Source organism: Ceratotherium simum, chromosome 16, assembly GCF_057802395.1.
Source record: "Ceratotherium simum simum isolate JZ-2026a chromosome 16, ASM5780239v1, whole genome shotgun sequence".
NCBI lineage: Eukaryota > Metazoa > Chordata > Mammalia > Perissodactyla > Rhinocerotidae > Ceratotherium > Ceratotherium simum.
Genome location: NC_141915.1, coordinates 5,680,455 through 5,708,213, shown reverse-complemented (window position 1 = coordinate 5,708,213; position 27,759 = coordinate 5,680,455). Strand labels below are relative to the sequence as shown.

Here is a 27,759-nt window from a genome sequence, read left to right as displayed (position 1 = left end):
TGTAAAATTGGGAAAAAGATCCTGTAAGGGACTCATGCCAGTGAAGGATCTGAAGCTTGAGATTTATTCCCTTCGTAGTAAATCCACCTGCCCCAGGGTGAAGGCAGGAGAGGACAGAAGGAACTCCTGCTGTCTGTGTGCCCAAGGAGACTGGAGATTTCTTCGAGAAAACCCTTGAGGAGAAACAGCAGCCACCTGGGGAATATCAATTAAATTGGGAGGAACCAAAGCCACAAAGCTACTCTTCAAATTTCTGCAAGAAACATGTTGAAATTGAGAGAAAAATCTGGTTTGTCTTAGAAAATGCATGAAGGAAAAAATGAGCCACAGCCACTGGAACATGTTCTTTAGAATTAGGCTTCCCTTGGCTTTAGCATGGATCAGCAACAACGTCGCTAAGGTGATGAAATAAATAGAGATTACTACAGGCACAGGTGAGGTGCTTGGGCAAATTCAAACAGAAGACCATTGTCCCACCTCCTGACTTGCCTACATAGATAAAGCAAGGGAGGTCTGGAAGCAGACATCAGCAATGTGGTCAAAGAGATGGGCATCTGCCCTCCTGATCCTGGAGTAACTGGGGGAAGAAAGGCTAACACCCAGCCATAGAGGTAGCAGATAACACTTAGCTACCGGGTGGAATTATGAGATTGGCGCTTGGTTATGAGAAAAATGAAATGAGCCTAATTATCAGAATTTGAGCAAAATGTCAAGCCAGGTGGGGCCTCAGTGAGTGTGGCTGCATATTTAAAATTTAGGCATCAATGTGCCTTCTAAGGACAGGATTATTCTCTGAGCCTGGGCTGCTTCTGAATTTGCTCCTGGTAGCATTTTTCTGATACCTATTTTTCAAGATGACAGCAGCAAGAATTCATGCACACCTGCTCATTTGTGGTGATACTTTTATTTATTTTTTTTTTGAAGTGGAAACAATGAATAATGACTCAACTTGTTTTTATTCATAGTGATCCTAGTAAATAGGCTTAAGTTTTGCTTATCCCTTCAGGATAAGGGAGGAATTGTGACTGAGTAATGAAACACTGGGATGTGTTTACAATTCTGGTGAGGTTGACAAGCCAGCCTGAAGATGGTATTGGTGAATTTTTATGTGGAAAAGGAACGTGGCATGAAGGAAATGGTGTCTGCTATCAGGAACTTGAGTGGTTATGGCTAGCAGTCAAAGACCTAGCCCACTCATTCAAGGTCCTGAGTAGGTCAGAGGGGTCACTTGAGTGTTACATACCATCAAAAAAGTGTCTTCAACATGCAAAACAAGAATCTGGCAACACTTCAAATAAAGGTAAGATTGAACACAGTCTTTGGGGAAGGCTGTGTGCATGGGGGCTAGTGAGTGTGGTACCCGGACAATGTGCTTTCTGTGATGAGAAGGAAAAAGGTACAGGTTGGACACCTCAAGAGTCCAGGATGGAAAGGCCCAACGAGTTGGGCAAGTCAGGATCCTTCCAGATGAAGCCACCATAGGCTTTCAGGGCAGACGATCAGGAGGGTTTCCGGGGCATGGGAAGTTTGAAAGAAGGCAGAGGAAGCAGTCAAAGAAAGTAGAGGAGTAGCAGGTTCCTATGGTGGAAAGAAAAAGAAGAAGCTGATTGTTTCTGAGGGACAGAGATGGGGAAGAAGGATAGGAAAGGGCAAGGACAATGAGAAACAAGTCTGTGTATCACTTTTTTAAAAAAATCCTCTAGAAGAATTACAAGAAGTAAAGGGGCAGCCAGAAACAAAGACATCAAGTTAAGGAATAAGAACAGAAAAAAAATCCTTTTTTTCACACATATTAGGATGGCTAGTACCAAAAAAAAAGAAAGAAAAAAAAAAAACAGAAAATAACAAGTGTGGGAGAGGATGTGGAGAAATTGGAACCCTCATGCTTTGCCACTGTGCGAAACAGTTTGGCGATTGTTCAAAATGTTAAGCATAGAACTACCAAATGATCCAGGAATTCCACTCTGAGGTATATACCCAAAAGAATTGCAATCAAAGACTCTAGCAGATATTTATACACTCATGTTCATAGCAGCCATATTCACAATAGCCAAAAGGTGGAAACAACCCCACTGTCCAGTGACAGATGAATGGGTAAACAATGTGTGGTCTATACATACAGTGGAATATTATACAGCCTTAACAATGAAGGAAATTCTGACACATACCATAACATGGATGATCCTTAAAAACATTATAAGTGAAATAACCCAAACACAAAAGGACAAATAGTGTATGAATTCCCTTATATGAGGTACCCAGAGAAATCAATTTATAGAGACAAAAAGTAGAATAGAGATTACCTGGGGCTGAAGAAGGGAGAAGGAGGAGTTATTGTGTAATAGGTACTCTTTCTGTTTGGGATGATAAAAGAGTTCTGGAAATCGATAGTGGTGATGGTTGCAGACAATGTGGTGAATGTACTTAATGCCACTGAAATATACATTTAATGGTTGAGACGGTAAATTTTATGTTATGTATATTTTAGCAAAATAAAAAAGGACTCTTTTTTAAAAAGAGAGTTCAAAGGACACCTTGGAAACCAAGTAAATTCCCACAAATCAAAGCTGACTGGATTTAGTTGTAAGGACCATAGAGGCCAGGACACAAAGCAACAGAGAATGCCTTTTCTGTCACTTGATGATAATTGTGGACAAACTCTAGACCCAGAAGGCATTTGTGTGGTTGATCAAGAGGCAAGAGGCACTGTCCCATTTCCAAATGGTTATAAATGGTGCATTCTCTCAGCAGCAAAGGACTCAAAGAGTAAGGTTCCTACCTCTTTCTTTTGAAAAAGCAGGGAATGGTGCAGGAGGTGGAAAAAAAATCAGAGTATAAAAATTCACAGAAAATAGTGCATGTCAAAGGAAAACCACGGTCTGTCTGGACCAGATCAAAGTGATGATGGAAGCAATGGTTAACACAAGAATGAATGAGTTTCTTTATAGCTATATTTTACTGTTCAAGGTGGGGGGTAGTCTGTAAATTAAAGGGCCAAAAATGGATGGATTAAGATAGCCTCAATTTAGAAACTGTTATTAAGGAATTTTTTTTTCTTTTTTATTGATGTTTTAATAGTTTATAATATTGTGAAATTTTGGGTTGTACATTTTTGTTTGTCCCTTCACCCCTTGTGCCCACCCCCCACCCCCATTGCCCCTGGTAACCACAATACAGTTTTCTCTGAAGGACTTTTTTTTTAACAGAGTATTTTCAGAATCCAGAAAAGATATGGCCCCAGAGTCAAGGAGGAGTGATAATGCCAGGCCTACAAGCAAAGTAGGAAGAAACACACAATTCAAGGGCAGTCACCATTCCTCCAACAAGGACAAATGTGACCAAGTTATACAGGAAGGAAAGGCTTGGTGGCCAGATAACACTAACAACAGCAAATTTTAGTCACAGTTTTCAGTGGCCTATGGGAAATAGGGAAAGTGATTGATTTAATGATAATCATTTTAAGAGACAGAAGAAAAATAATTATTAGTGAGAGCCCCAACCATAAAATGTTTCCAGACACTTCAGTTGGAATGAACCTGGCAGCACTGCATTTTTTTTTTAAATAAATACAAAAACCAAGGTTTAGTGGTACTGAATGATTCATGCAAGACTTCATCATTCGTGGTCAGATCAAGACCATTCACAAAATTATCCACAAGGCATGGGATTTCATCATTAAGGCACAGAAAGAGCTGAGGAACTGAACATCATGTTTTTTAAAAAAAGGAAAGTAGGATCAATAAAATGACTGGATTGGAAGAACCATCAAGGTATATATACCTTTCAAGGCATATAAAGTATGAAGCTCTAGGTAAGTCTAATGAATATTTAATCATATAATTTACCAGTATGGCTGTATGCCTGGCCTCAAATGGTGAGTGGAGAAAAATTTAAAATAATGTAGGAAATGAAGGAGGGGTGCTCATGAAGATGATAGAGTTTCAGGGAAAAGCAGACTCAGCACAGTTTTAGACATCTAGAAAACATCAGAGTGGCAATAGCAGAAATAAGGGAGATGATAATAAAAATGATGAAGATCAGGCTGGAGAAATTGGAGCTAGAGTCAATCAAATAATGAAAATGTTGTGGGACTACACGGGCACGGAAAAGCAGAGAACAGACTGGGGAGAAACCTAGAGACAAACACTGAAGGATTGATGCGAGAAATGGACTCTGGGCATTGTTAGCATGCGGGAGATTTGCAACTTCAGTCAGAAGACAGGATGAGGCTGGTAAAAACAGATCTGCTTCCAATTTTTCTGTGTATGCATTATATACAGCTCAGGCTAGTAAAGTTTATCATTCCGTTGATACAGAACTTTTTATTAATGGCCTCATCACAAAGCAGGGGCCAAAGAGTCTGAAAAAGAGCTCATGATTTACGGCTAGATGGGAGAAGAGCTGGACACGTTCAATACGGAATTGTTTTATAGTCGGAAGCCAATGCTGTTTGGTACTTTTGCATTTTACTGGGTAAGAAGGGATAAGAAAGCTACATGCCTAAGAAAGTTTAAAAGCCATATGCTCAAAGGCTTGTGGAAAGGGGATTTTTCTCCAAAGAGACATTTTCCTAAAAGGGAAAGGCACAATCTGAGAAAAGGTACAGAAGATCAAAGAAGGAAGAATAAGGCTAAGTTTTGAAATGAAGAATAAGGTATAATTCTGGAGCCAGATGGTTACACAAAGGGAAAAGTAACAGCTAAAAGTCTAATTGTAAAGGAAAGAGGAATACAAAAATATAACAGATGACTTTTGGCATAAGGATTTTGATATAGGAAAATACTGAAGGGTGAAAGTTCACGCAAAAGAGAAATGATATGTAAGAAGGGTAGAAAGAAAGAGGCTGAAAAGATGTTTGTAAGTAATTCAGCTGAGGGGAAATGTGGAGTTTGTTGCAAATGGGAAAGAGCTATAATAGACTATATAAAGATTTTTTTTAATCTAGAAAGGAAAAAGACAAACTATTCAAGCCTAACTAAGTAGGGTGTAAAAATGTTTTGAATCATTTTATATAAAAGTAAGTTACTGTCATTATAGAATATTTAGCTGGACTTTTCATAACAAAGAACAACTGATCTGGGATTCAAAGAGTAAGATCAAGTAGTCTGAAATAAGAATTAAGTTTGATCCTAAAGATACTAGTTGATAGTACCTGTTCAAGAACTCTTGTTTCCTCTGAAACATTGCTGTGAAATGACTGTAAAGTTTTCTTGCTTCCTACTGTTCTCTGGTTGACCAGCTGTTGCAGGCTTGAAATAAAGAAATCTGAGCTTAGATAAGGCTTTATGGGAAAACAGGTGGGAGAAAAATGCCCCTGCCCAGACCAGAGGCAGACACGCTTTCAGAAGAGGAATGCCAAGTGGCTGACCCTGGTTCTTCAGGTCAGTGGTGGGGGTGGGGCACTGGAAACCTGGTCAGTGTCCTTCCAACACCACCTCCATCTCCTGTCAAAACGTGCCCCCGCACTTTCATACCCTGTCTCATCCATCTTCCTTTGGGCCCTGTTTTCCTAATGTAAATACTCTTGGGGAAAGTTAAACCCATCTGACCTTCATCTGTTCTGGTATCTACATCAGGTAATCAGACTACCTTCCCTAGAGCTGAAGCTGAGAGCAGTTGCCCTAAGTGGACTGCACAATTTTCCCCAGAAATCTGAAGTAGGACATGGACACCATTGAGTACGGTACATTTGAAGAGAGGGCAGAACTTAGGCCAGTAGGGGCTGGGAGACCAGGGATCACTAGACACAGGCAGGATGTAGGGAGAGAAGGCACTAGAAAGTGAAGGAAGCATGCAGATAGGAGGTGGAAAGGAAAAAGACACACCACTTCTCTTTGCAATGAAAACAAGACTCCAGCGATGGTAAACATTCTAGGTTTGCTATAAAGTGACTTTGGAAGAGACCAAGCACATGTACCATGGTTTGCCAATGTGCAGACCAGAAAGAACCTTAAAGCCCCATTAGGATTTATCAGCTAGCACCAAGCTAAATCTAGCCGAATCATGTACCAGCCAGGCAGCGCTGATAAAGGAGGCCATTTCTCATCATATCTGATCCTTCACATGCACCTAAAATATCAGACCCAGGACTTTGGGGATGAAAAGGACTCACAACAGAATGTATATTCCCTATATTTGTTACCTTTTATTTTGACAATAAAACTAGGGAGAGTTGTTGAGCATATAGCTATTAAAGGAACACAACCAACAGTTGGAAATTGAACTAGAAAATTAAAGTTATAGCCTGAAATATACTAACTAAATATCCTAAATATCCCACAACGGATCCATATATTAGAAACAATTTCTATTTTCAGTTTTATTTCCTCCTGGCATAATGAAAATCCATTATTTTATTACTCTGGGTAATGCCTTGTAGTTTTCCCGAATTCACCTGTTATCAAGCTTTAAAGGGAAGGCCTGTCCTTCCAAAATTCCATGATGTGACAAACAGGTTTATACTTTCCCTAACAATGTTTTTCATCCATATAACTGAGACTCTGACAGCAAATCTGTTTTCATGTTGATGAAGATAATTGAAGGACCACCAATTCTACAGTAATGCTGATGTTTCCCCTTTGAGTTTTTCAAGTCCCTTTCTTCCTCAATGATTACAGGACACAATAGAATAGGTGGAGTCTTTTATTTCTACACAAAGACTTTCACTTGACTGAATCTCAGGCATACTCTCCCATGTTTGGGAACCACAAGCTCTTCTCTTCCCTGAGTCTATGATAATTGCATCCAAAATTCCAGGGTTTCTAGAAAATGTGGCAGTAAGAATTCGCCTTTCTCTGCTATTACTCAGCAACTCAGGGCCATTTGCAAACCATAGCACGTCCATCTGAATTTAGCTGTTTAACAGAAGTGGAGCCATTTACTTGTATCTCTTGACACTTGGTTGTGTCAGGTGACAAGAAATACTGTCACAGCACTGTCGTGGAGGCAAATTGAAACTGCAAGACTTGAACTTGAAAAGCCTCTAGAAATGTTTTATTGCAATGTTATTTTCCCACCTGAAGCTGATTCTGTTTCATCAAATGCAACTATGCATTTGTTACAAGCTGCTCCTGTATCTCAGCTGTAAAAACCCAGTTCAGTGATGTTTCTCTTTAGTACTCCTCTTGGCAAAGCACAACATTAAACATTGATCTGATTACTATAATGGAGTCACTTATAGAGTTAGAGAGAGAAAGAAAGGTTTTCAAGAGAAGAACTTAAGAGTGGTGAGTGAAAAGATTATCAGTCGAGCATTAATTAGAATCTGGTTTTAAGACCTGCTTCAGACCACACTAGCTGTGACTGGTTTATTTCTTCTTAAGCTGGGAACCTTGGCACCACTGACATTTTGGGCAGGATAATTCTTTGTTATGGGGGCTCTCCTGTGCATTATAAGATGTTCAGCAGCATCCCTGGCATCTACCCACTAGAAGCACCCTATACTCCACCACTCTTGGGACAACCAAAATATCTCCAGACATTGCCCTGGGATGCAAAATCGTCTTTTGCTGAGAACCACTGTCTTAAGTGTTAGTTTCCTCATCTGTAAAGTGGAACTAATGACAGTGAAGAGCTGTTGTTGGTTTAAGGTGAAAGGATGCATTTGAAAGGATAATCTGCTACATGAATATAAGGTATTATTATTTAATAGACATATTCATTTATTCACACATCGAATTTTAGATATCTTTTATATTTGGCAAGTCTCAGCTGACAAAACAGGATAAAATGTGTTTAGGGGAAATTTATCCTCTTTACAACTGCAAAATCAAGAGTTAAGAATTTACAGATACAGCAACGTTTTCAACCCCCGTATAATCAGCTAAAGAAAGGATTCGAGTGCCCAATGTGGATTTGATCCAAATTACCATTGAGGTTTCTTCTAACTTTGAAGATCTTTGAAAATAAAAAAATTAGAGTGGGATTAATACTCCTGGAATAATAAACATCCATTCTCTAGAAGCTTCTTAATCTCCAGTCATTAGAATAAAATTAATTTCCCTTAAAAGTTACTAAATTATCCAGGGAATTTATACACTGTAGACGCGGCCTCAAAAGCAAACTCCTCAGAATTAAGCTGTAGACGTCTGGTTCTTCTCCTGGAGAGATAATTCTCCACCTCTAAGAAGAGTTAAGGAGGTGAATGGGCATAGCTGTGGAGCAGACAGTTGGGAGGAAGGATGGCTAAGATGTTCAGATCAAGAGTAAAACCTCTTATTTGATGTAGCTAAACAGACAAAAGAAATCTGAGGCCAAGTCTATGCGTAGCAGGAGTAAGTATCACGTAGAGGCAGAAAAGGGAAATTTCTGTTCAGGTGGATATTTAGAGTATACTGACTCTAGATCTTTTACCTTTTGCTGGGATCTATAACTTCTAGGACTCTTATGAAATCTTAGGAGTTAGAAGGTTTTCCTGAAGTGCTGTATAGTCATTAATTTTAAAAATAATATGAACAACAAAAAAAATCTACATGCAAGATGAGGTCCTTTGCACTCAATTCTTTTTTTATTATTTCTTAACACAAAAAGATGAAGGTTGCTAAATACAATTGTGAGATGGATTTGTTTCCTTGTGCAAGCCACTTTTAATAATGCCAAGCAAATGCTTATAAAGGAATCAGAAGCACAAACAAAATGAGTTGAGAAAAGATGAGAGGAGCTTAAAATGAGTATCTTGCTGCTGGTAGTGACGACTCAAGTAGAACAAAAACAGGCTGTTGCATTGGAGAACTGAGGGCACAGAAGGGAAGGAAATCAACTGGAGAAGAGGACCTGGATTTGGGGTTCACTTAACTCCCGAAAATGGGATATTAACACATAAATCCAAAGATTTGGAGCAATGATGGACTATCCAGAAATTGAAATGATTTTCTTCCTTCATTTTAATCCTGTGTTAGGCTTGTCAAGAAATATTTACTTCACCTGATAGAGTGTCTATGAGTGCAAACGCACAATTGTACTGCATATTTCAAAACAATTTTACTTTCTCTTGATTGACATCATTGGAGAAGAAAAAGGATATTATTTTAGAATACTAGAGTGTCTGGTCCTTTAAATTTTGGCAGATATAGAAAAATTCCATGAGATAGGAGACGTTTTCCTCTTGGGTTTAAACCTGTAATAAAATATTGCTGACAGACTAATTACAAACGTTTTATATATTTCGTGCCCATGTGCTTCTCTCTAAACCAATTTATTTCCCATTAATGCTAATCTTGTTAATGCCCACTCAGAGAAGGAAAGGAATACCGTTAATAAACCATTGATTTATTTGAGCTATTTAAATAGGTGCTGGGCAGAAACAAATAGGAGAAAAGGAAAAACCACCATTTTACCCACATCTGCATTTCTTAGAATATTTTCCAAATTTTAATGAATATTAGGTTATAATTGGTGTGAACAGGAAATGGAGAAAAAACAAAGTGACAAAGTGACAGACCTCCACCCGTGAAAAATAAGGGCATTGTAAATGAGATGTTTACTGAATTTTTTTTTTACTACTAGCTCCAAGGATAGAAATGAGATATTACAAAGAGAAGCAGATTTTCTTTGTTAAAAAGAGAAAAAGAAAAATGAGATTCATACTTGTAAGCTCTGACTGAAGTGGATTTTTCTTTTGTGTGTGTGTGTGTATGTGTGTGTGTGTGTGTGTGTGTGAGGAAGATCAGCCCTGAGCTAACATCCGATGCCCATCCTCCTCTTTTTGCTGAGAAGACTGGCCCTGGGCTAACATCTGTGCCCATCTTCCTCCACTTTATATGGGACACCGCCACAGCTTGGCTTGACAAACCGTGCGTCAGTGTGTGCACGGGATCCGAACCTGTGAACCCCGGGCTGCCGCAGCGGAGAGCGCAGGCACTTAACCGCTGCGCCATGGGGCAGACCCGGATTTTTCCTTTTTTTAAAAAAAAAAAAATGACAGTCAAAACAACAAATAGGGAAGTTGTGCTCCTACCACATCTTGCCCTGATCCTGGTGTGGCTGTCCATCTCGGTCTCAATACGAGAATCCAGTGATTTCTGTCAACTTCAGTCAAGCTCATTTCCCTATCTCAGGGTACTTTAAAAGCCAAGATTGGCTCTTAAAAGACGTGTCCAGGTCTGAGTGGTTTCCTTGAGCACAGCTGTGTGATGTGACTGAGTCCAGAAGGCTGCCTGGAACTTAGAAAGCAACAGGAAACCCTCTGCCCCATCTCAGATCATCCCCAAACTAGCTAATCATTTCTAGCAGTACAGATGTCTTATTCCCCATTCTCCCTGGAAAAAGTGGCATAAAACAAGGAACAAGCAGAGTTTTGTCCAGGGTCTGCCATCTGGCCTTAAGATAAGTCTCCCTGAGACTCAGTTTCCTTATCTGTAAAATGGGGATAATAATCTCTAGGTACCAAGTTCTGATACCACATAGTAGTATAAGGATCAGAAAAGATGTTTTATTTGAAAGCACGGTGACAACTGTGAGGTGGTGTGCAAACCACTAATGTAATATTATTAATTGGGAAATGTTTTTTTAAAAAGTGACACAGGAAAAAAGTTAAAGGGAGAAAAACATAAGGATAGACATCAATTTTATCTGGACCTTGTTCAAAAAAAAAAGAGAGAGAGAGAGATTTACCCTCAGGATTTTCTTAAAAGTTTTAATGGCAACTGCTGTGCACACTTCATGATTGCATACATAAAACAGAAAATAAAAACCGAAAATGGCAAGCATTTAGGTGAGTGAAGTTTTCCTTTTTTGTTGATCCAAATGTTTGGTGTAGGTTATACATGAAGATAAGGGTGGAGGTGAGGACAATCTCAACATTCATTGAAAAAAATACTGAAACAAATATTTTCAGCACAAATATTAAACTGCCTTTTCTCTACCGATTGGTAAAAAAATATATTATATTTTGATATTCTTTTTTTCTTTTTAAATTATATTGTCATCCATCCCAGCCAAAGTCGTGCCCGGTCATCTGGTAGAACTTCAAGTTGAAGGGCCGGTAGAAGTCGCGCAGCCGCTGCACCACCTCGCGGTCGATCTCGGGGTGGGTCCGGCCCTTGGTCTTGCCCAGGCAGTGGGGTTTGCTGCTGCCCTCGGCCTTCTTCAGGCAGGGGAAGCCCTTGGTCTTGTTGAAGTAGAAGTGCTTGTCCGTGATGATCCTCTTGAGGCCCAGGAAGTCCTGCACGCGGCCCAGCTCGCCGGCCGGGTCGCTGATGAGCCGCTCGCCGCTCACGAAGAGCATCTGGCCGAGCGGGAAGTGGCGCAGCCAGCGCTCCAGGTGCTTGGCGTAGATGCCGATCTGGATGGCGCTCCACGACGTGTCCACGAGGCCCGCGGTTCTGTTTCTGAACGTCAGGCTCTCGAAGGTGGGGATGTCGGGCCGCTTGGAGAGCGTCTGCGTGTAGTCCGAGATGGCTCTGGTCACCGGGTCCCGCACCACCACGATGAGCTTGGTGTCCCTGGACATGGCCGAGATGCGCGCCGGCGCTTCCCGGGTCACGAAGTAGCTGGGCGTCTTCTCCATGGTGATCTGCCCGTCCAGGGTTCTCGGCATCAGGTCCCTGAGCAAAGCAAAAAGGCGTATGAGAGCCTGAAAAATGAGCGACTTCCCCTAATTTACATAGAGAGCTCATTCGGAGCAGATGGAGTGTAATGTTTATTCTGGACCCAGACTGCTGGAGTCGCAACGCCAGCTCGCCCACTTACTAGATGTGTGACCGCGGAGAAGCCGCATAAACACTCTGCACCTCTGGTTGCTCGTGTATTTAATGGTAAATAATAATAATATCGATCTCATACGGTCGTTGTGATGATTAAGGGAGTTAATATTACCTCAATAGCTTAGAACAGTGCCTGGCACAGAATAAGTGCTATATAATTTTTATTTTTTATTGTTATTAACCCACAATGCTGTAAGAAAATAACCTTGATCTGATTCTTTAGGCGAATTAGAATATTGTAATAAACACAATTATACTGCTATGAGATGGTATTAAAAACGCTATGAGCCTTTTCTGTAGTTTTCTTATAAACAAAGCCATTATATTTAACTTCATATCATAGCATAGTACACAAAATACTTCGTTTTATAATTCCTGAATTTTCCTGTAACAAACAAGACATTAAATAATCCATCTTTTATCTAATAATCTGAAATGCCATCATTACAATAATCTATCTTGATTCCTCTTTACACTGGCCTACTTCTCATGTTAAGTGATTATCATATTATAGGGTATTTTCATGTACACCAAAGTAAATTCTGACTCTCTATTGTTCAAAACATCCTTGATGATTCTTGTCTTTTTATTCTTCCTGATGAATGTTAGACTCACTTTATCATGTTAAAAAAAATCCCATTGAAGTCTTGATGGAGCAGACATTGCTAGCCCGTTCAGGCATACCTTCCTACTGAGAACTGATGCGTCCCAGGGCTAGTCAAAAAAGATGAGCAGAGAGAAGAAAACTACTCTTCCAAGTTAAGTGTACAGCCATTAAATCCATTATTTATTTGATATATATATATTTTTATAATATTAAGGCACTGTTTTTCTAATTCCAAGTCTTATAAGAAATAGATGTTGCTCAAATCAATATTAAAATAAATGTATTTGGGGGATTTATTGGAATGACTAAATGTATTTTGTCCTTTGTTCCACTGATAAGAATCAAACTTATAAATATTCTCATATTGGATTCACTTCTATTCCTGGAATAAACTTCATTTGATCATGGTATGTTATTCTTTTAATATAGTTGTAGATCTGATTCATCATTATTTTGTTTTGGATTTTTCATCCCTATGCATTAATGAGATGTTCCTGTAGTTTTTCTTTTGATCAATAGTTTAATCAATTGTTAGAAAATGAATTATTCCACAAATAAAATGAGTTGAGAAATGTTTCATATTTTTCTATATCCTAGAGAAGTTTAAGTAGCAAAATAATTTTCTATTCCTTCAAAATTTGATGGGAGTCATCTACAAGGCCATCTTATACCGGCGTTTTCGGTGTGAGGGTAGGAAAGGCAGCAGGATCTTCAAATATCTTTTCAGTTTCTTCTACAGTTATTGTTTAACTGTAATACTCTTCCTCATCTTGTGCCAATTTGGGCAATTAATATTTTTCTAAAAACCACCCAGTTGAGTAGTTGAAATTATATTCCCAATCTCAACCGTAATTTTTTTTCTGCCTTTCTTTCTGCTTTCTAGGTTAGATTTTATATATACATAAAAAAAAATATATATATATATTTTTTTTTTGGTGAGGAAGATTGGCCCTGAGCTAACATCTGTGCCAGTCTTCCTCCACTTTGTATGTGGGACACCACTACAGCATGGCCTGACGAGTGGCACGTAGGTCCACGCTCAGGATCCAAACCCGGGAACCTCGGGCTGCCAAAGCAGAGCGTGCAAACTTAACCATTACACCACTGGGCCGGCCCCTAGATTATACTTTTTTCATTCACTGATTTGTATTTTAACCTTTTAATACCCCCTTATCCATCTTCTAGTTATGCTTTGTCATTCTTGCAATTTATTTAACCAAATGCTTAGTTCATTACCTTCAATCTCTCTTCTCAAGTAATAAAAGCATCTTGAGGCAACACTTTCCCTTTAAATACAGACCTGGTCAAATCCCACAAGTTTTGACATGTACTGCTCCTTGTCATAACTTCACAAACATTTAGCAATTGCGTTTTGTACTTTTTATTTCCTTTTTGGTCCAGGCATTATCTAGGATTGCTTGTATTTTTATTTTTGAATTCCAATGCTTGATTTGCTGTTTTTGTTATAATTTCATTATTAATTTCTAGTTTGCCTTTGTAATAAAAGAATGTACTTTGTGTGATGAGTTTGCCTTTGTTGACTTCCTATAATTGCGTCCCACCTACACTATTTGCTAACTATGTATTACAAACAATTCCAAACATACACAAAAATAGAGAGAATTGTAACATAAATCGCATGTACCTTACACCCAGCTTCAGAAATTAGTACTTGGTGGCCAATTTCATTTCATACATTTCATTCATAACCCCTCCGTGTCTATTCTCCCACCACCCCAAATGGATTACAGTCAGGGGTCACTGAACAATGGGGACATGTTCTGAGAAATGCGTCCTTAGGTGATTTCGTTGTTGTGCGAACATCATAGAGTGTACTTACACAAACCTGGATGGTATAGCCTACTACACACCTAGGCCGTATTGTACTAATCTTAGGGGACCATCGTCATATATGCGGTCTGTCGTTGACCGAAATGTCGTTATGCAGCACATGACTGTACTTTGACATCTGTCTCAGGCATCACACCAGTTGGTTCATAAACACTCCTATTCTTATCTACATTATATCTAGCACAAATTCCGCAACATTTGTAGCGATAAACCACTGACCCTGGCTTAGTTTAATGATGGAGGTTTTCTCAGATTTTTGCTCTCTTTGATATTTCAGTCAGGGTATCTTTACTTTTTTTTGGAAGGGAGAAATGATAATTAGATATCTGATTTCTGTTGCTTTTTCTTTTTTAAGAAATCTACAATTCTTTTCTCAAAAGAACTTTTAATGTTTCCCATCCCCCACTCCTTAAATATACCTTAAGGTCCAGGTAAGATTAAGCAGAGACCAGAGGGTTTGGTGTTGACACAAGGGAGACACCAATTGTTATTACCGCCTAGGCAATGCTGGTGCCACTGTGTGATAGGAATTCACAGATATCGTCACCATGTAACTCCCTCCATGGAACTCAGAAATTGGCCAGGCCAGCCTACTTTGGAAGCTTAGGTTACACTTTTATAAGATGAGCCAAATCGATCCAGAAATTGTTGGAATATCTCAGTGAAGGAAATTTGATCAAATGTGTGAAAAAGTTTTGGACTCTAAAAGCAAACATCAAATATCATTAAAGTGATAAGAAGGAGTATTTGTTGATTAAAGAAAAGTCAGCATTCCTGCCTCCTTTCCTGTAATCTCTGACTTTTACTTACTCAACCTCGTATTTTGGCCAGGAAAACAGAGATAGCATCCGTCACCCGGGAGCTGCTGGTTGGTAATCCCAGCCTTCCTTCCTCCCGTCTCTGGGGGATGCACAGGTCCCCAGCAGCCTTTCAGCAGAGATTAAAGCTGCAGATTGTGCTGGGCCAGAGGAAATACTACTAATATTGCTGAAAAAAGAAACCATATTTTAAATTATCTCAGTAGAGTAGGGGAAAGGGCTATCCAAAATAGGAGGAGTTTGAAGAGGAAACAGCTAAAATAGGATTTCAGAAGAAAAACACATGAATTACTGTCATCTAAAGGATGAGGAAAATGGACTGGTTTACATGGGGTTGGAGGGGAGTAAACTATAAGCTGCCTGCAAGGTACTTTTTTCAAAAAAGAAGAAGTGATAGTCTAAATAAATCCTGACAAAGCTTGCATTGTAAAGTACGATTGCTTTGTAAAAGGACTCACACAAGAGTCTTTAAATAGTAATCTCCTTTTTAATTTCTTTACTCATACTCATTTTCTTATCGCAATTTGAATTTTTTTTTTTTTTGGTGAGAAAGATTTTTGCTTGAGGAAGATTGTCCCTGAGCTAACATCTGTGCCAGTCTTCCTCTATTATTTCTATATGTGACGCTGCCACAGCATAGCTTGATGAGCAGTGTGTAGGTCTGTGCCCAGGATCATCTGAACCTACGAACCCTGGGCTGCCAAAGCAGAGCGTGCGATCTTAATCACTAGGCCACTGGGCCGGCCCCTGCAATTCGAATTTTAACATTCAAAAAAGAGCTCATCTATCAGATAAAAGGAAATGCACATGTAATTTGGAATACTGTATTTTGACGTTTAGAAGAACTTGGGAATCGTCCTTTCTTACCTGAGTGAGGCATATACCGTGACTGTACTCTGTACAGGGGCTTGGGCCCTGGATAGGCAGTGAAAGAGCCATCCTAGTAGTATGAAAGCTTTGTAGAAATACCAGACAGGCTACAGGAGCAGAAAGGTGCGTGCAAAAAGAAGACACACGAGGCTCCCCTGAAGGTGGAACAAGCTGGGGTGGGGAGTGGAAAGTCTAATTGGATGATGGAGGAGTAGGTCCTAGGTGGCCTTCATTTCCAGGCTAACAGTTAAGCTATTCCAACTTTGCCTCTAAATAGTGAAAAGGACTTGGAGACATTTATTGTAGGTATGGGGATGGGGAAATGGGTAGAAACCAGAATTACAAGAAAAAATTAGAGAAGCTTGTTAGAGGACAAGGATAGTAAGGGAATTCACAAGCAAATTAAGGATTATTATAAGGCAGTTTGCATAGATTTGCACTTTCTCCCCAAAGAGTGCCATGAGAATTCACAATGGCCAAAAGGTAGAAGCAACCCAAGTGTCTATCGATGGATGAATGGTTTAGCAAAATATGGTCTATGCATACAGTGGGATATTATTCAGCCTTAAAAAGGAAGGAAATTCTGACCCATGCTACCACATGGATACACCTTGAGGACGTTATGCTAAGTGAAATAAGCCAGTCACAGAAGGACAAATACTATTTGATTCCACTTATATGAGGTACCTAGAGTAGTCAAATTCATAGAGACAAAAAGAGGAAGATGGTTACCAGAGGCAGGGAGGAGGGGATTGGAGTTGTTTAATGGTAGAGAGTTTTACTTTTGTGAGATGAAAAGAGCTCTGGAAAGTTATTGTTCAACAACGTAAATGCACTTAACACTACTGAACTGTACACCTAAAAATGGTTAAGATGGTAAATTTTATGTTATGTCTATTTTACCATAATTTATTAAAGAAAGAACTCACCAAGAAGACAAGGGCTTCAGTCGCATCAATAGAATTTAATTAGACAAAGGAGTCTTTTTTTGCAGATAATTAAACACTAGCACAAAATACCAACGGAGGCTGTGGTTTTGCTTTCCTCTTGCTAGACCAAAAGGGAATATAATAATTTATGAGATTTTGTGGAGCTGTCTGAAATTAGAAAAAGAGGTTTGTGGCCCGTCTCTGCCCACTGCCAGCTGTGTGACCACAAGCTAGTCATTTAACCTCTCTAATCTCAATTTATTCATCTCACCAGAAAAGTCAAGCAGCGGTTTGGGAAATCTGGACTGTAAACAGAGTGTCGGCATGACCATTACTATAGTGAATACACCAAGAACTGCTCTTAGGAGAGTGATGCCTGGTGTTTGGAGCTCCTGACTGCCAGGAGAAGCCCATGGGTCTGGAGTCCAGAGGAGATCAGAGACCCTCTGGCATGTTCCTGGGACATCCACACACCTGTCCATTTGAGGCCCCTGTGTATGACATTCAGACAGTCAGGATACCTGGTTGAAAGCTATGAACTGGCAAAGCCAAGATCTACGGAAGGACTGGCTTGTTACGGTGTAAAAGAGATGAGCTCAGTTTCTCAGGGGAATCAATTTCCTTCCATGCCGTGTGGTACAGTTATGCCCAGAAGGAAACTGTTTGGTAACACCTCCATCTGATTTGTAAAGTTGTGCCACCTCGACGTCCTGGGGATTTCATTTTGGGTCTGATCAGCCACACTGGGAATAGTCTCCACGGGCCTAGAGTTATTTGAGTAGCTGCCTATGCTGTGTACGGCGTAAGAAATGGCCAAGCAGGAACCATGACAGACTTGCTAAAGAGTTGGTTTTTTCCTACTCAAGCCCTGAATCAAGTGAGTAGTTTATGGCAGGAGTACTAAGATGACCCAGAAAGTTTTCCTACTGCCACATCGCTGATATAACAGACCTGCCTCCAGGACAGTGCCCATTGACCGTCCTAGAGGCAAGGTCTCCCTTGGGATAAAATGGCCACTGCTCTAGCACTGTCTGCACCACCACTTCCATGGTTAGGGGCAGCACCCAGACGTAGCCCTTGATGGCACTCAACAATACATATTCATTGTGCACATAACACATTCAAGAAGGTATTAGAAAGGAACCCACGTCATGTGCTCCACCCTTCGTATCCACTGGGGCCATTTCTCCCCTGAATTTCCACTGCCCTCGTATTGCCTTCCTGCTCTCCCACCCTCCCACTAGAACTGCTACTGGCCCTTTCTGAAGATATTGCTTCCTCAAAAATTACCCTTTCCCATTGTATTTTTAATAAATGGTACTCAGTCAATTCCTTCCATATTTCATATGGAAAAAGAAATCTTGATCTCTTACCATACATTAAATCAGTTCCAGATGGCTTACAGATATAAATATGAATGGTAACATAATAAAACTTGGAAGGAAATCTAGGACAACATGTTAATGATTCTGGGCAGAAGGGGCAAAGATATCTTAAATTTCTTAAAAGAATAAGCATAAGGAAAAAAATAACAAATTGGACTATATTAAAAATAAAAACTTTCATTCATCAAATGATAGCAGTAAGAGAATAAAAAGCCAAGCCTCAGAATGGGAGAAAATATGTAAAATACATCTATCTGACAAAAGATTCATGTCCATAATATAAAAAGAGTTCCTACAAATCAGTAAGTTAAAAAAGCCAGACAGCATAAAAGAAAAACGGGCAAAAGACTTGAGTAGACACTGTATACAAAAGACAGAATCCAAAAGTAGATAAATGCATGAAAAGGTGCTGAACTTCATGAGTCATCAGGGAAATGCAAATCAACACACAATGCCATACAATGACACACCCACCTGAATGGCTAGAATAAAAACCACAGAGAATTCTGAGTGTGGGTGAGGATGTGGAACAATTGGCTCTCTGTTGGTTTGAGTGTAAATTGACATAACGACTTTAGAAAATTTTTGGCACTATCTACCAAAGCCGAATATATGCATACACCATAGCCCAGCAATTTCATTCCCAGGACTCAACAGAAATTGTACATATGTTCACCAAAGGACACATTCATGAATGTTTATAATTAATCATAATAGCCAAAATGCAAGCTACCCAAACATTCATCAAAAATAGAGGGATACATATGTGTGTATATATATAACATATACACATTTGTTTTATGTATGTATGTATATATATGAAATACTATACACCATTGGGATGAATGACTCAAAAATCTGTGAATGAATCTCATAAACACATATTAACAAACACAGCCAACCACAAAATGTATATACTGTATGATTTCCTTTATAAAAAGTTCAAAAACAGGAACCTATAGTGTTAGATGTCAGGATAGTGGTTACCCTTGGGGGAATTAGTGACCGGAATGAGGCACAAGGGGCTTCTGGAAAGATGAAACTATCCCAGTCCATGACCTGGGTGCTGGTTACACAAATTTATCCACCTTGTGAAAAGTCATTGAGCTGTATCCCAGGATTTGTCTCCTTTTCTGAATTTTGTTATACTTCAATAAAAAGTTTGCAATGCTTATAAAAAAATAAATGGACCAATTTTCCATAATTCTCCAGGAAAAACATGCACTTCAAAACAGGGCATTTGCTAAACCAACTACATCTCCAATTTGTGGAAATTCAGATCATTTTATGAAATGGGAAAGGAGTTGAGCTCCCATAGCTAGGAATCAGTGGTCCTCTCCGTGACCCCTTCCTCCTCACCCTAGGTAAGTTATTGGGACAGGAGCTGCCCAGGCTCCGCCCCACACTGGGCCACTGAATCTTACGGTGCTGTAAGCACAGTGGTGTTCACGGCATCATAGTAGATGTGTCTCTAGAGTGTGGACATGAGTACAGAGATATCTGAAGAGTGTGTTATGTTTGCAAAACATTGTAGCAATTGCTTTTGCAAAACATTGTAGCAATTGCTTTCTCATTGGATCTTGACACAGCCATAGGAGAGAGGAGGCAGGTATTATGCTCCCCAATTTTTCTGACAAAGGAGCTGAGATTCAGAGGCTAAGTGGCATGCACAAGTTCCCACAGTCACCATATGGAAGGTGATGGATGGTCCTCCCAAAGCCTAGTGCAAGGTTACTTTTGTTGCATCGGATAAGAGAAAGTCAGCAGAGAAAGGATGGAGCAGATTTGACAGAGGGAGAGCATGAGAACATGAGACAGTTATCCAGAGGGTAGCTGTGAAGATCCTGAAAGACCCAAAGTCTGAATTGAATACAGAGGAAGGAATGTGTCTGCTTGACTCAGGAGAGTTGTATGAAATTAGACTGAAAAGACGATGGCATGATTACCATCAGCGATGAACTAAATCAGGGGCAGCGCACAAGGTGGAAGGGAGCAAGAAGAGTGCAGGGAGTTAAACACTTTAGGAGGCTCTTCCAACATAATCCAAGCTTGAGGAGCTAACGACCTGGATTAGGGGGCTGAGAATGGGAAAGACAGGGGCGGGGAGAGCAGGAGAAATCCCGAAGGGAGAACTGAGGAGGCTGGACAGCTGATTTAGGAAGGGAACGATGTCAAAGTTTTCAAAAAAGATCCCAAAGTTTTAAAACTGGAAAATGATAAAAATTTTACTTAAAAAAAAACCCAAAAAATAGTTATTTTGAAGAAAGAAGTAGGCCCCCTTCCCCTAAAAAAGGAAAAAAATGTAAGTTTCTCCTTCAGCAGAGTTGGAGATAATTTTAAAAAGTTAGGATTTCTAACTAAGAATTTAAATGGAGACAAAACACTATTGGCTTTATTCTAAAATATGGCACAGATGGATCACATGTCTCCATGAAGACAACATAGTCTTATAGGAAACTCAAAACTGGGAATAGGAGTGTGGATTCCTGATTCTTCTATTAATAAGCTGTGTGATCTTGAGCAAATCACTTTAGTTCTCTGGGCCTGGGTTTCTTCATAAGCAAAATAAGAGTATTGTCTTCTGTGTCTCTAAGGCATTCCCACCTCTAGGATTCCACGGACGGTGCAGGACTTTAATTCATCATTAATCTGTCAAATGGAAAGCTCTGCACCTCGAACTGCTCTGTTCTGAAGTGTGACTCCACCAATCAAATCGAAAGATTTGTATCAATCATCAAGCAGGGCAATTCTGCATCAACATAATTTATTTTAAAATCAATGAGGTCTGAAAGAACACAGCTCAAATAACTGATGCCCAGGGAAAGTGCTGAGGCTGGTTCAGATGAAGGCTCACTTGGCGTTTTCCCAGTGCTTAGGGGGCAGCAGAAAGACCAGGAAGTCGTGAGTTGAGTGGTCTCACTGCATTCAATAAGGCAGTGACTAAGGAGACCCATCTCTGTCCCACGCTTCCTCTGTGTCTGAAACATCAAAAAAAGATGTCACTGCTAGAATATGAAGTTCACGGATAGAGCTATGTTAAAAATAACAGATACAGGGCAGGCAAAATTCAAGTTCACGTGTCTTAGGAAGAACATGACGAAGACTGAAGCAAATGAACACTTATTAAGCATTTACCACAGACCAAGATCTGATGTATTATTTCTTGCGTCTCACAGAAACAGCGGAAAGTAGAATTATTAGCTTAATTTCACAGATGAGGAAATAGGCTCAGAGAGGTAATATGACTTGTCCAAAGACACGCAGTAATGAGTGAAAGGGAGAAGATGAAAACCCAGGTCCATTCAGCTCTAAAGCATATGTTCTTTCAACCTTCCCAAACACCCAGGCAACAGCATTGTTGTTGGTGGCCATCTTTGACATCCTGCCAAGACATATGAGCACTACACGCACAACTTCCCTATTCATCTCAGAGTGCAAGTCATTCTGTCTGGTATTTTGCAAACACATAAAAGACATAGCATGTTTTCAAAGGCTTTCTTCTGCAATGAAGAATATGCTTCCAGGGAAAGTCTCTGAATTGTAATGCAAAGGTGATTTACCTTGAGGAATAAATAAATCTGGCCCATGTACACATACAATTTTTTTAGTCTATACAACCAAACAGAACCATGTGTCTGTTTCTGGAAGCCTCTGGCAGCAGAAAATGCTAGGAAAAACACGCTCTTTTCAAGGCCATGGCCTGAAGGTAGTTCCCGTGGGTCCCTGATGGCGGGAGCTTGGAGCAGAGGAAGCTGCTGCAACCCCCCACTCCCCCACCGCCACCCCCCGGTGCTGTCAGCCTGCCGTCCCTCTGGCCAAGCCCCAATCACGTCGATATTTCTTTTCCTGCTGTTGTCATGTGGGACCGCACTCAAAACGTGACTTGTGAAGCTGGAAAGAAAACTCCTTTTAGCTGTTGTTTGAGTTGGCTTCTGTGGAAGAGGAAGACTTATGTTTTTGCACTGGCTCCCACATTGACCGAATCTAGATGTGTAATTCGAATAACCAAACTGTCGTCAAGATACGTCAAACATCAAACTTAAAGGCTGGTACATTTCCCAGGGCCGTTGACAGCAGACTCCTTCTAAAACTCTGAACATTGAAGCAAAGAAAGAGGAAGAGATGGTTTTTACTCTCACCAGGCTTTATAACAAAGGGAAGAAAAGCTTATTTCAAGAAAGCAACACAACATTCCTTGGCACTCCAGGGGAGGAGAAAAAAGTCAAGGATTCTTGGTTGATAATTTTGGGGAACCTCATGAAAGGGTGGAAAATATATCTGTACCCAGGTCAGAGAGCAAAGCAGTCATGAAAGGGGAGGGGCAAGAGTTATCTTGAATCATAAATTCAAGCAATAATCCTTTATGTTCGTGTAGGACCTTAGAGATTCCCAAGTAATCCCACAAATTATCTCATCCATTGACTTTTAGAAAATACAAAAATAGACCAATATCTCACAAGGCTCATTGCATCACCCTCTGAATTTCTCCTTCTAAGATTACTTCACTGGAGAACTCATGTATTTAGATTTAAAATATCATTTCTAACCCTGTGTACATTATCCCAAACTCTATTTTAAATGGTGTCTGGCTCTTGGCAACTGATGTGCTTCTCACAATGTCCTATGAAAATATCAAAGAATATCCAGAAAAAAAGTCAACTAACCATATTAAAAACTAAGTTCACAGACAACTTAATAATGTCAGAATCTATAAAACAATCAGAGCCTAAGAAACCACTTGGAAAAAGAGAGGAACATGTCATACTTCTCCACAGTGGGTCTCTCTCTGGACTTAAGACATTCTTTATGTACCAAGCTCAAGAGTGACAATTATTCTTCCAACCCTGTGTGCAGAACTCAACACTTGCACTACCCGGAGAGTAAGCTTCTCCTAGATATTTTACCTTATGTACTACTGGTGCCTCACCCGACTTCCAGCCCTGGTAAAGATCCACACTTTGAAAAATATTAGCAAATCTTCAGAGTTTGAGAATAAAGACTTTCATAGGCGTTCAAAATGAAAGGCAAACAAAATAACACAATAACTAGGCTACTGGCAAATGGAGGTGGGTTGACCTTAGATTTTAGCAACATGTGCCCAAAGGGTGTAAAGGATTAAAGGAAAAAAGACTTTTATATTCAGCTAAGTTTCATTTGAAGTCATATCAAAATGACTTTTTCAGATACACAATGATTCAAAAAGTTTAGCGTCTAGGTAATTGTGAGAAAAAACCAAACGAAGTTTTATTTCAGTTGAACCAGAGATAGAGCCAAATTAAAAGCTCAAGCATAAAGTCAGTGTATAAAAAACTGAGAGAACAACTGAAATCAGTTAGAATAGAAATAATTCTTACAGAATGATCCTAAATCTAGTTATAAAAAATGACTATAAATAGTGGAGATAAACTATAATCAAATTAGTCAGGATCTAAAGGCTGATAAATATTTACAAACCCTTAGTGTATGTGTGTGTGAAGGAGAGAGAGATTACAGAGAGACAAAGAGATCAAGAAGGTGTGAAAAAAAAGAAAAGAATGTGAATGAGAAAGGGAAGGGGGAGGACTGTATCCCTCTAAGCAGCAGCACCACTGAATATTAGAACTGGGAGGGGTCTTAGAAATCCCCTAGTCCAGCCCCTTCATCTCACAGATGTGGGAAGGTCTGAGAAGTCATGCAGCCACACGGACACAAAGCTTGGCTTAGATTCTGGTCTCCTGACCCTTGGTTCACTGTTCTTTCTATGACACAGCAGTCTTCACTAATTCTAGAAATATAATATGCACAGGGCGTGACCACCTTGAAGTTTTAAATCCCTGAGAAATAAAGTTCAGCCGTGAAGGGGAGATTCCCTTGCAGAGCTCCCCCAGTAGGAAAGCTACATTACATGGGAGCCCTGATGAAAGGGAGAATTGGTTTTCTCCATCCTGTCTGGTACTTTTAACATGTTATAAGATCAACCATCTAGAAGGGGAATGTGGAATTCCTGATCAAAGTGGGCAGGGCATGGGCCAAGGGCAGGCACCTCTCCCAGCTCTGTGGTGGCAGCCACAGCAAACCCCCATCTGGGCTCATCTTGGCTCCTGACAGGAGTCTTATAAATGATGAGTTGGAGAGCTGTGCTATCAGCTTTTGTGCTACTGTGGACAGCTGCTTCAGAGCACGGCTCTCTCATCAGCCTGGAATTATCAGGGCTTTGCATATGTGCTGCTGGAGATAAGGGAAGAAATGTACTTTCCTTGCCTGGAAATCGACGATTTAAGGAGAGTGGGAAAGCTGAGAGAGAGACACGCTGAGAGTACGATGAGGAAAAATCTGAAATTTTAGAAAGGTTCTTTGTTACATTTTGGCAAAGGTGCGCTTTCTGTTTGTTTTAATTTCTTTGACTTTTTTTGTCTGTTTGTTGGGTTCCGGACACAGAGTAGGTGCTAAATCAATATGTCTTCTAAGTTTAAAACAGGAAAAGTGATGTGAAGCTATGATTTTGCATGCTCTGGGGCCTTGGACTGCCTGGATATTCTTTCTAAAGCTTGCCATCAGTACCCTGCCATCAGCTTCCCTGGTGTTGAATGGTAGAAAATGATACACGTTCTGTCTCACTTACAGAACTTCCAAAATAATCTCACTCTTATGATATAAAACAAACCTCCTAAATAATGACATCATCATGAAATGAGGCATGCAGACAAAACAAACCTCAGGAAAGCAATCGAGTGTCCACTGACACAGCCCAGCAGCATAGCTGTAACACATGCCACCATGAAGTAGAAAACCCTCGCTCCAGGAGGGACATAGGTGAAAACGGCAGTAGTGCCCTTAGACAAGAAGCGCCCAGCTCAAAGACCCCCAACGTAGAAAGTCCCACATATTCACCTACACAAATTTATTAAAGAAACTGTCACTCAAGGGCTGGCACAGTGAAATCCACAGCCCTAAACGTCCACTCTCATGACTAATACTGTTCAGGTCCCAGGGAAACGCTTCTCCAAACCTCTGGCCCCATGTCTTCAAAATAGCAGGTCTGAATGCTGAGAACGTACATGGGTTGGTGTGGCTGCCAGCACTGGAGATGGTCACTGCTTCTGGTTTCCGGAAGTCTGAGTGAGGGAAGTAGTTAGCTGAGAGAAAAGATGAGTGACTTATTGAGGGTTTCATATCAGATGGCATGAAATCGCTTCTTGATATAAAAGCATCATTTGCTAGTATTACTGAGTGCTCATTTCTTCGCTTCTCCTCCTATTCCAATTCACGGTCCTGGAGGTACTCACACATTAGCATGGTACTCACAACAGTTGTGCACGGAGGTGGAGAGTCATTCTGCCTTATTAAGGAAATGATGCTACTCAAAAACTCATAAATATGTAGTTCTGGGTGAAACAGGTGAAGCACGATACTGAATTCTTTCCCTGGGCGACTGGATGGGCATTGAAAGCTAGAATGGAAACTAGTTCTAATTTTATGAAAATGCTTAATAAGATTGAATTATAATTTAAAAAAATTAATATAAAGTCAACTTTAATTTTTGTGTCAAATTTTAATATTTAAAAATTATAATTTACATTTTGTCTTTGGATTTTGATAACTTGGAATACCTTACTAGAAAAATAACTTAAAACATAGGAAAATAATTTCAAATTTTACACTTTAATTTACAGTTTGGATCAAGATATATCCAAATTTGTACATTTGCCCTTTAAAAATCCTTTAGATCAAGGATCTCCAAACTCTGGTCCACAGGTCCAATCCAAGTATTTCTGTAAATAAAGTTTCATGGACACACCGCCAGGTCCTCCTAGGGCTGCTTTTGAACATCAGCAGCAGAGTTGTGCAGTTGTGACAGAGACCATATGGCCTACAAAGTCTAAAAGATTTATTATTTTGACTTTTCCACAAAATGTTTGCCCACCCCTGCTTTAGATCATTATTGTCAATAGAACAAAATTAATATAAAAATCTTGATTGTAACGTAATTAGTATTTTGCTGAAATCAAGCAGGAAAAATGAACTGTATTGCATAAAGACATAACGGCTCATGATTTGTGTATGTCTTCATTTTATTACTCATGCAAACATTGCTGGCCCATCAACAGAATACCCAGCTGAGCAATAATAATCAAATCCAGTCATCTTTGGTATTTTGCCAAAGCTTCCAGACATATAAAAACAATAGATTTAAATATATTTTTCTGTTTTCTTGTTATGAAGGAATATTTGTCAAAATAGGAGAAGAGCATATATTTCATTCAACAGTTTATTAGCTTGCTTTATCACTTTTGAAATGTTTAGACATATGGGATGTGGGTCTCCATTTGCACTCTTGTTCAGAGGCCTGACAGTGTTGAGGGTGGGCCTGAAGAGAATGCACCAGGGCTCAGAGAAGTCATTATAAAGAAAAAGGAGGCAGACAGAAGAGGCTCTGGTTCCAAACAAGCCTGAGGGCTCTCAGGAATTAGACTTTCCAATGAAGCAATTCACATGGACTACGTGGTTCTACCACCACAGAGATGCCACAGCCGGCCTTGCACTACATCTGTGGGACTGCACAGGAAGGATTCTCTTCTCCCAGTGGAGGAAAACACATCACAGGCTCGAGGGGGAGACCATGGAGAAAACAGCTGCTATCCAAATGGACTCTTTTTTAATTAAATTTTTAAGAAATTTACAAATTGCACAAGTAAAAAAGGTTCATTGTAGAAAACTGACAAAATTCAGAGAAGCACAAAATTCTAAAAAGTAAAATCACCCACCCATCACACACACGTAGCATTTTAAAATATATTCTTCTAGACTATTCTATGCAGTTCTTTATAAGTTATTTATAAAATGAGACCGTTTTGTACATATGCCATTTTAAACTGCTTTTGCACTTAGGAATAAATAGGCAACATCATTCCTGATGTTAAATACACATTGACTTCATTTTAAATGACTGTGCAGTATCCCATTATATGAATGGCCATAAAGTGTTTAGTGAATCTCTCGTTGTTGTATACTTAGGCTGTTTCCAAAGTTAAACATTTTCATTCACATGTTTAATTATTTCCTTGAAGAGGAAAGGAGGCATGTATATTTTAAATCATATTGCAAACCTGCCTTCCATGAAGGTATTTAAATTTTGTCTTTGAATTTTAATATATTGTTTTAAATATCTAAGTTCTATTTCAGTATATTAAAGTATATGTTTTCTCATGCACTCATTAAGACTGTGTATTATAATACTGCACAATTACTGCCAAGAACAAAGGAAAATGATTTTTCAATATTTTAATACTTAACATTTTGAACTAGTGAGCATTTTCCCTGATATTTATTAGGAATATGATTTTTAAGGCATTTCTTAGTTTTGTATTTTTTTTGCCTATTATTTTCTACTGGGGCACCTTTTTTCTTAGATTTTAGACATTTTCTTTATATTAATCATATTTATACCTTTTCTTTTAAGTAGCAAGTATTCCTGTTTATCATTTCTCATTTCTTTTTTGTTTATGGGGTTTTTAATGTTTTTTATGTTTTAAATCTATTACTCTTTTTCTTTATGGCTTTTTCTTTTCCTTCATGATGTTTTCTAAGTAAGATCTTTCTTATTTTAATATTAAATAA

At 39.5% G+C, this 27,759-nt stretch overlaps 1 protein-coding gene across 1 annotated transcript in view; it reads right to left on the bottom strand.

Annotated features, from left to right (window-relative positions):
• Positions 1 to 8,491: 8,491 nt before the first annotated feature.
• HS3ST3A1 (heparan sulfate-glucosamine 3-sulfotransferase 3A1) overlaps positions 8,492 to 27,759 on the bottom strand; it is a 93,618-nt gene continuing 74,350 nt past the window's right edge. Inside the window, exon 2 of the mRNA XM_004433046.3 lies at positions 8,492 to 11,543. Coding sequence (XP_004433103.2) covers positions 10,922 to 11,543 — 622 coding nt within the window. The 3' untranslated portion in view covers positions 8,492 to 10,921. The remainder of the gene's footprint in view (positions 11,544 to 27,759) is intronic.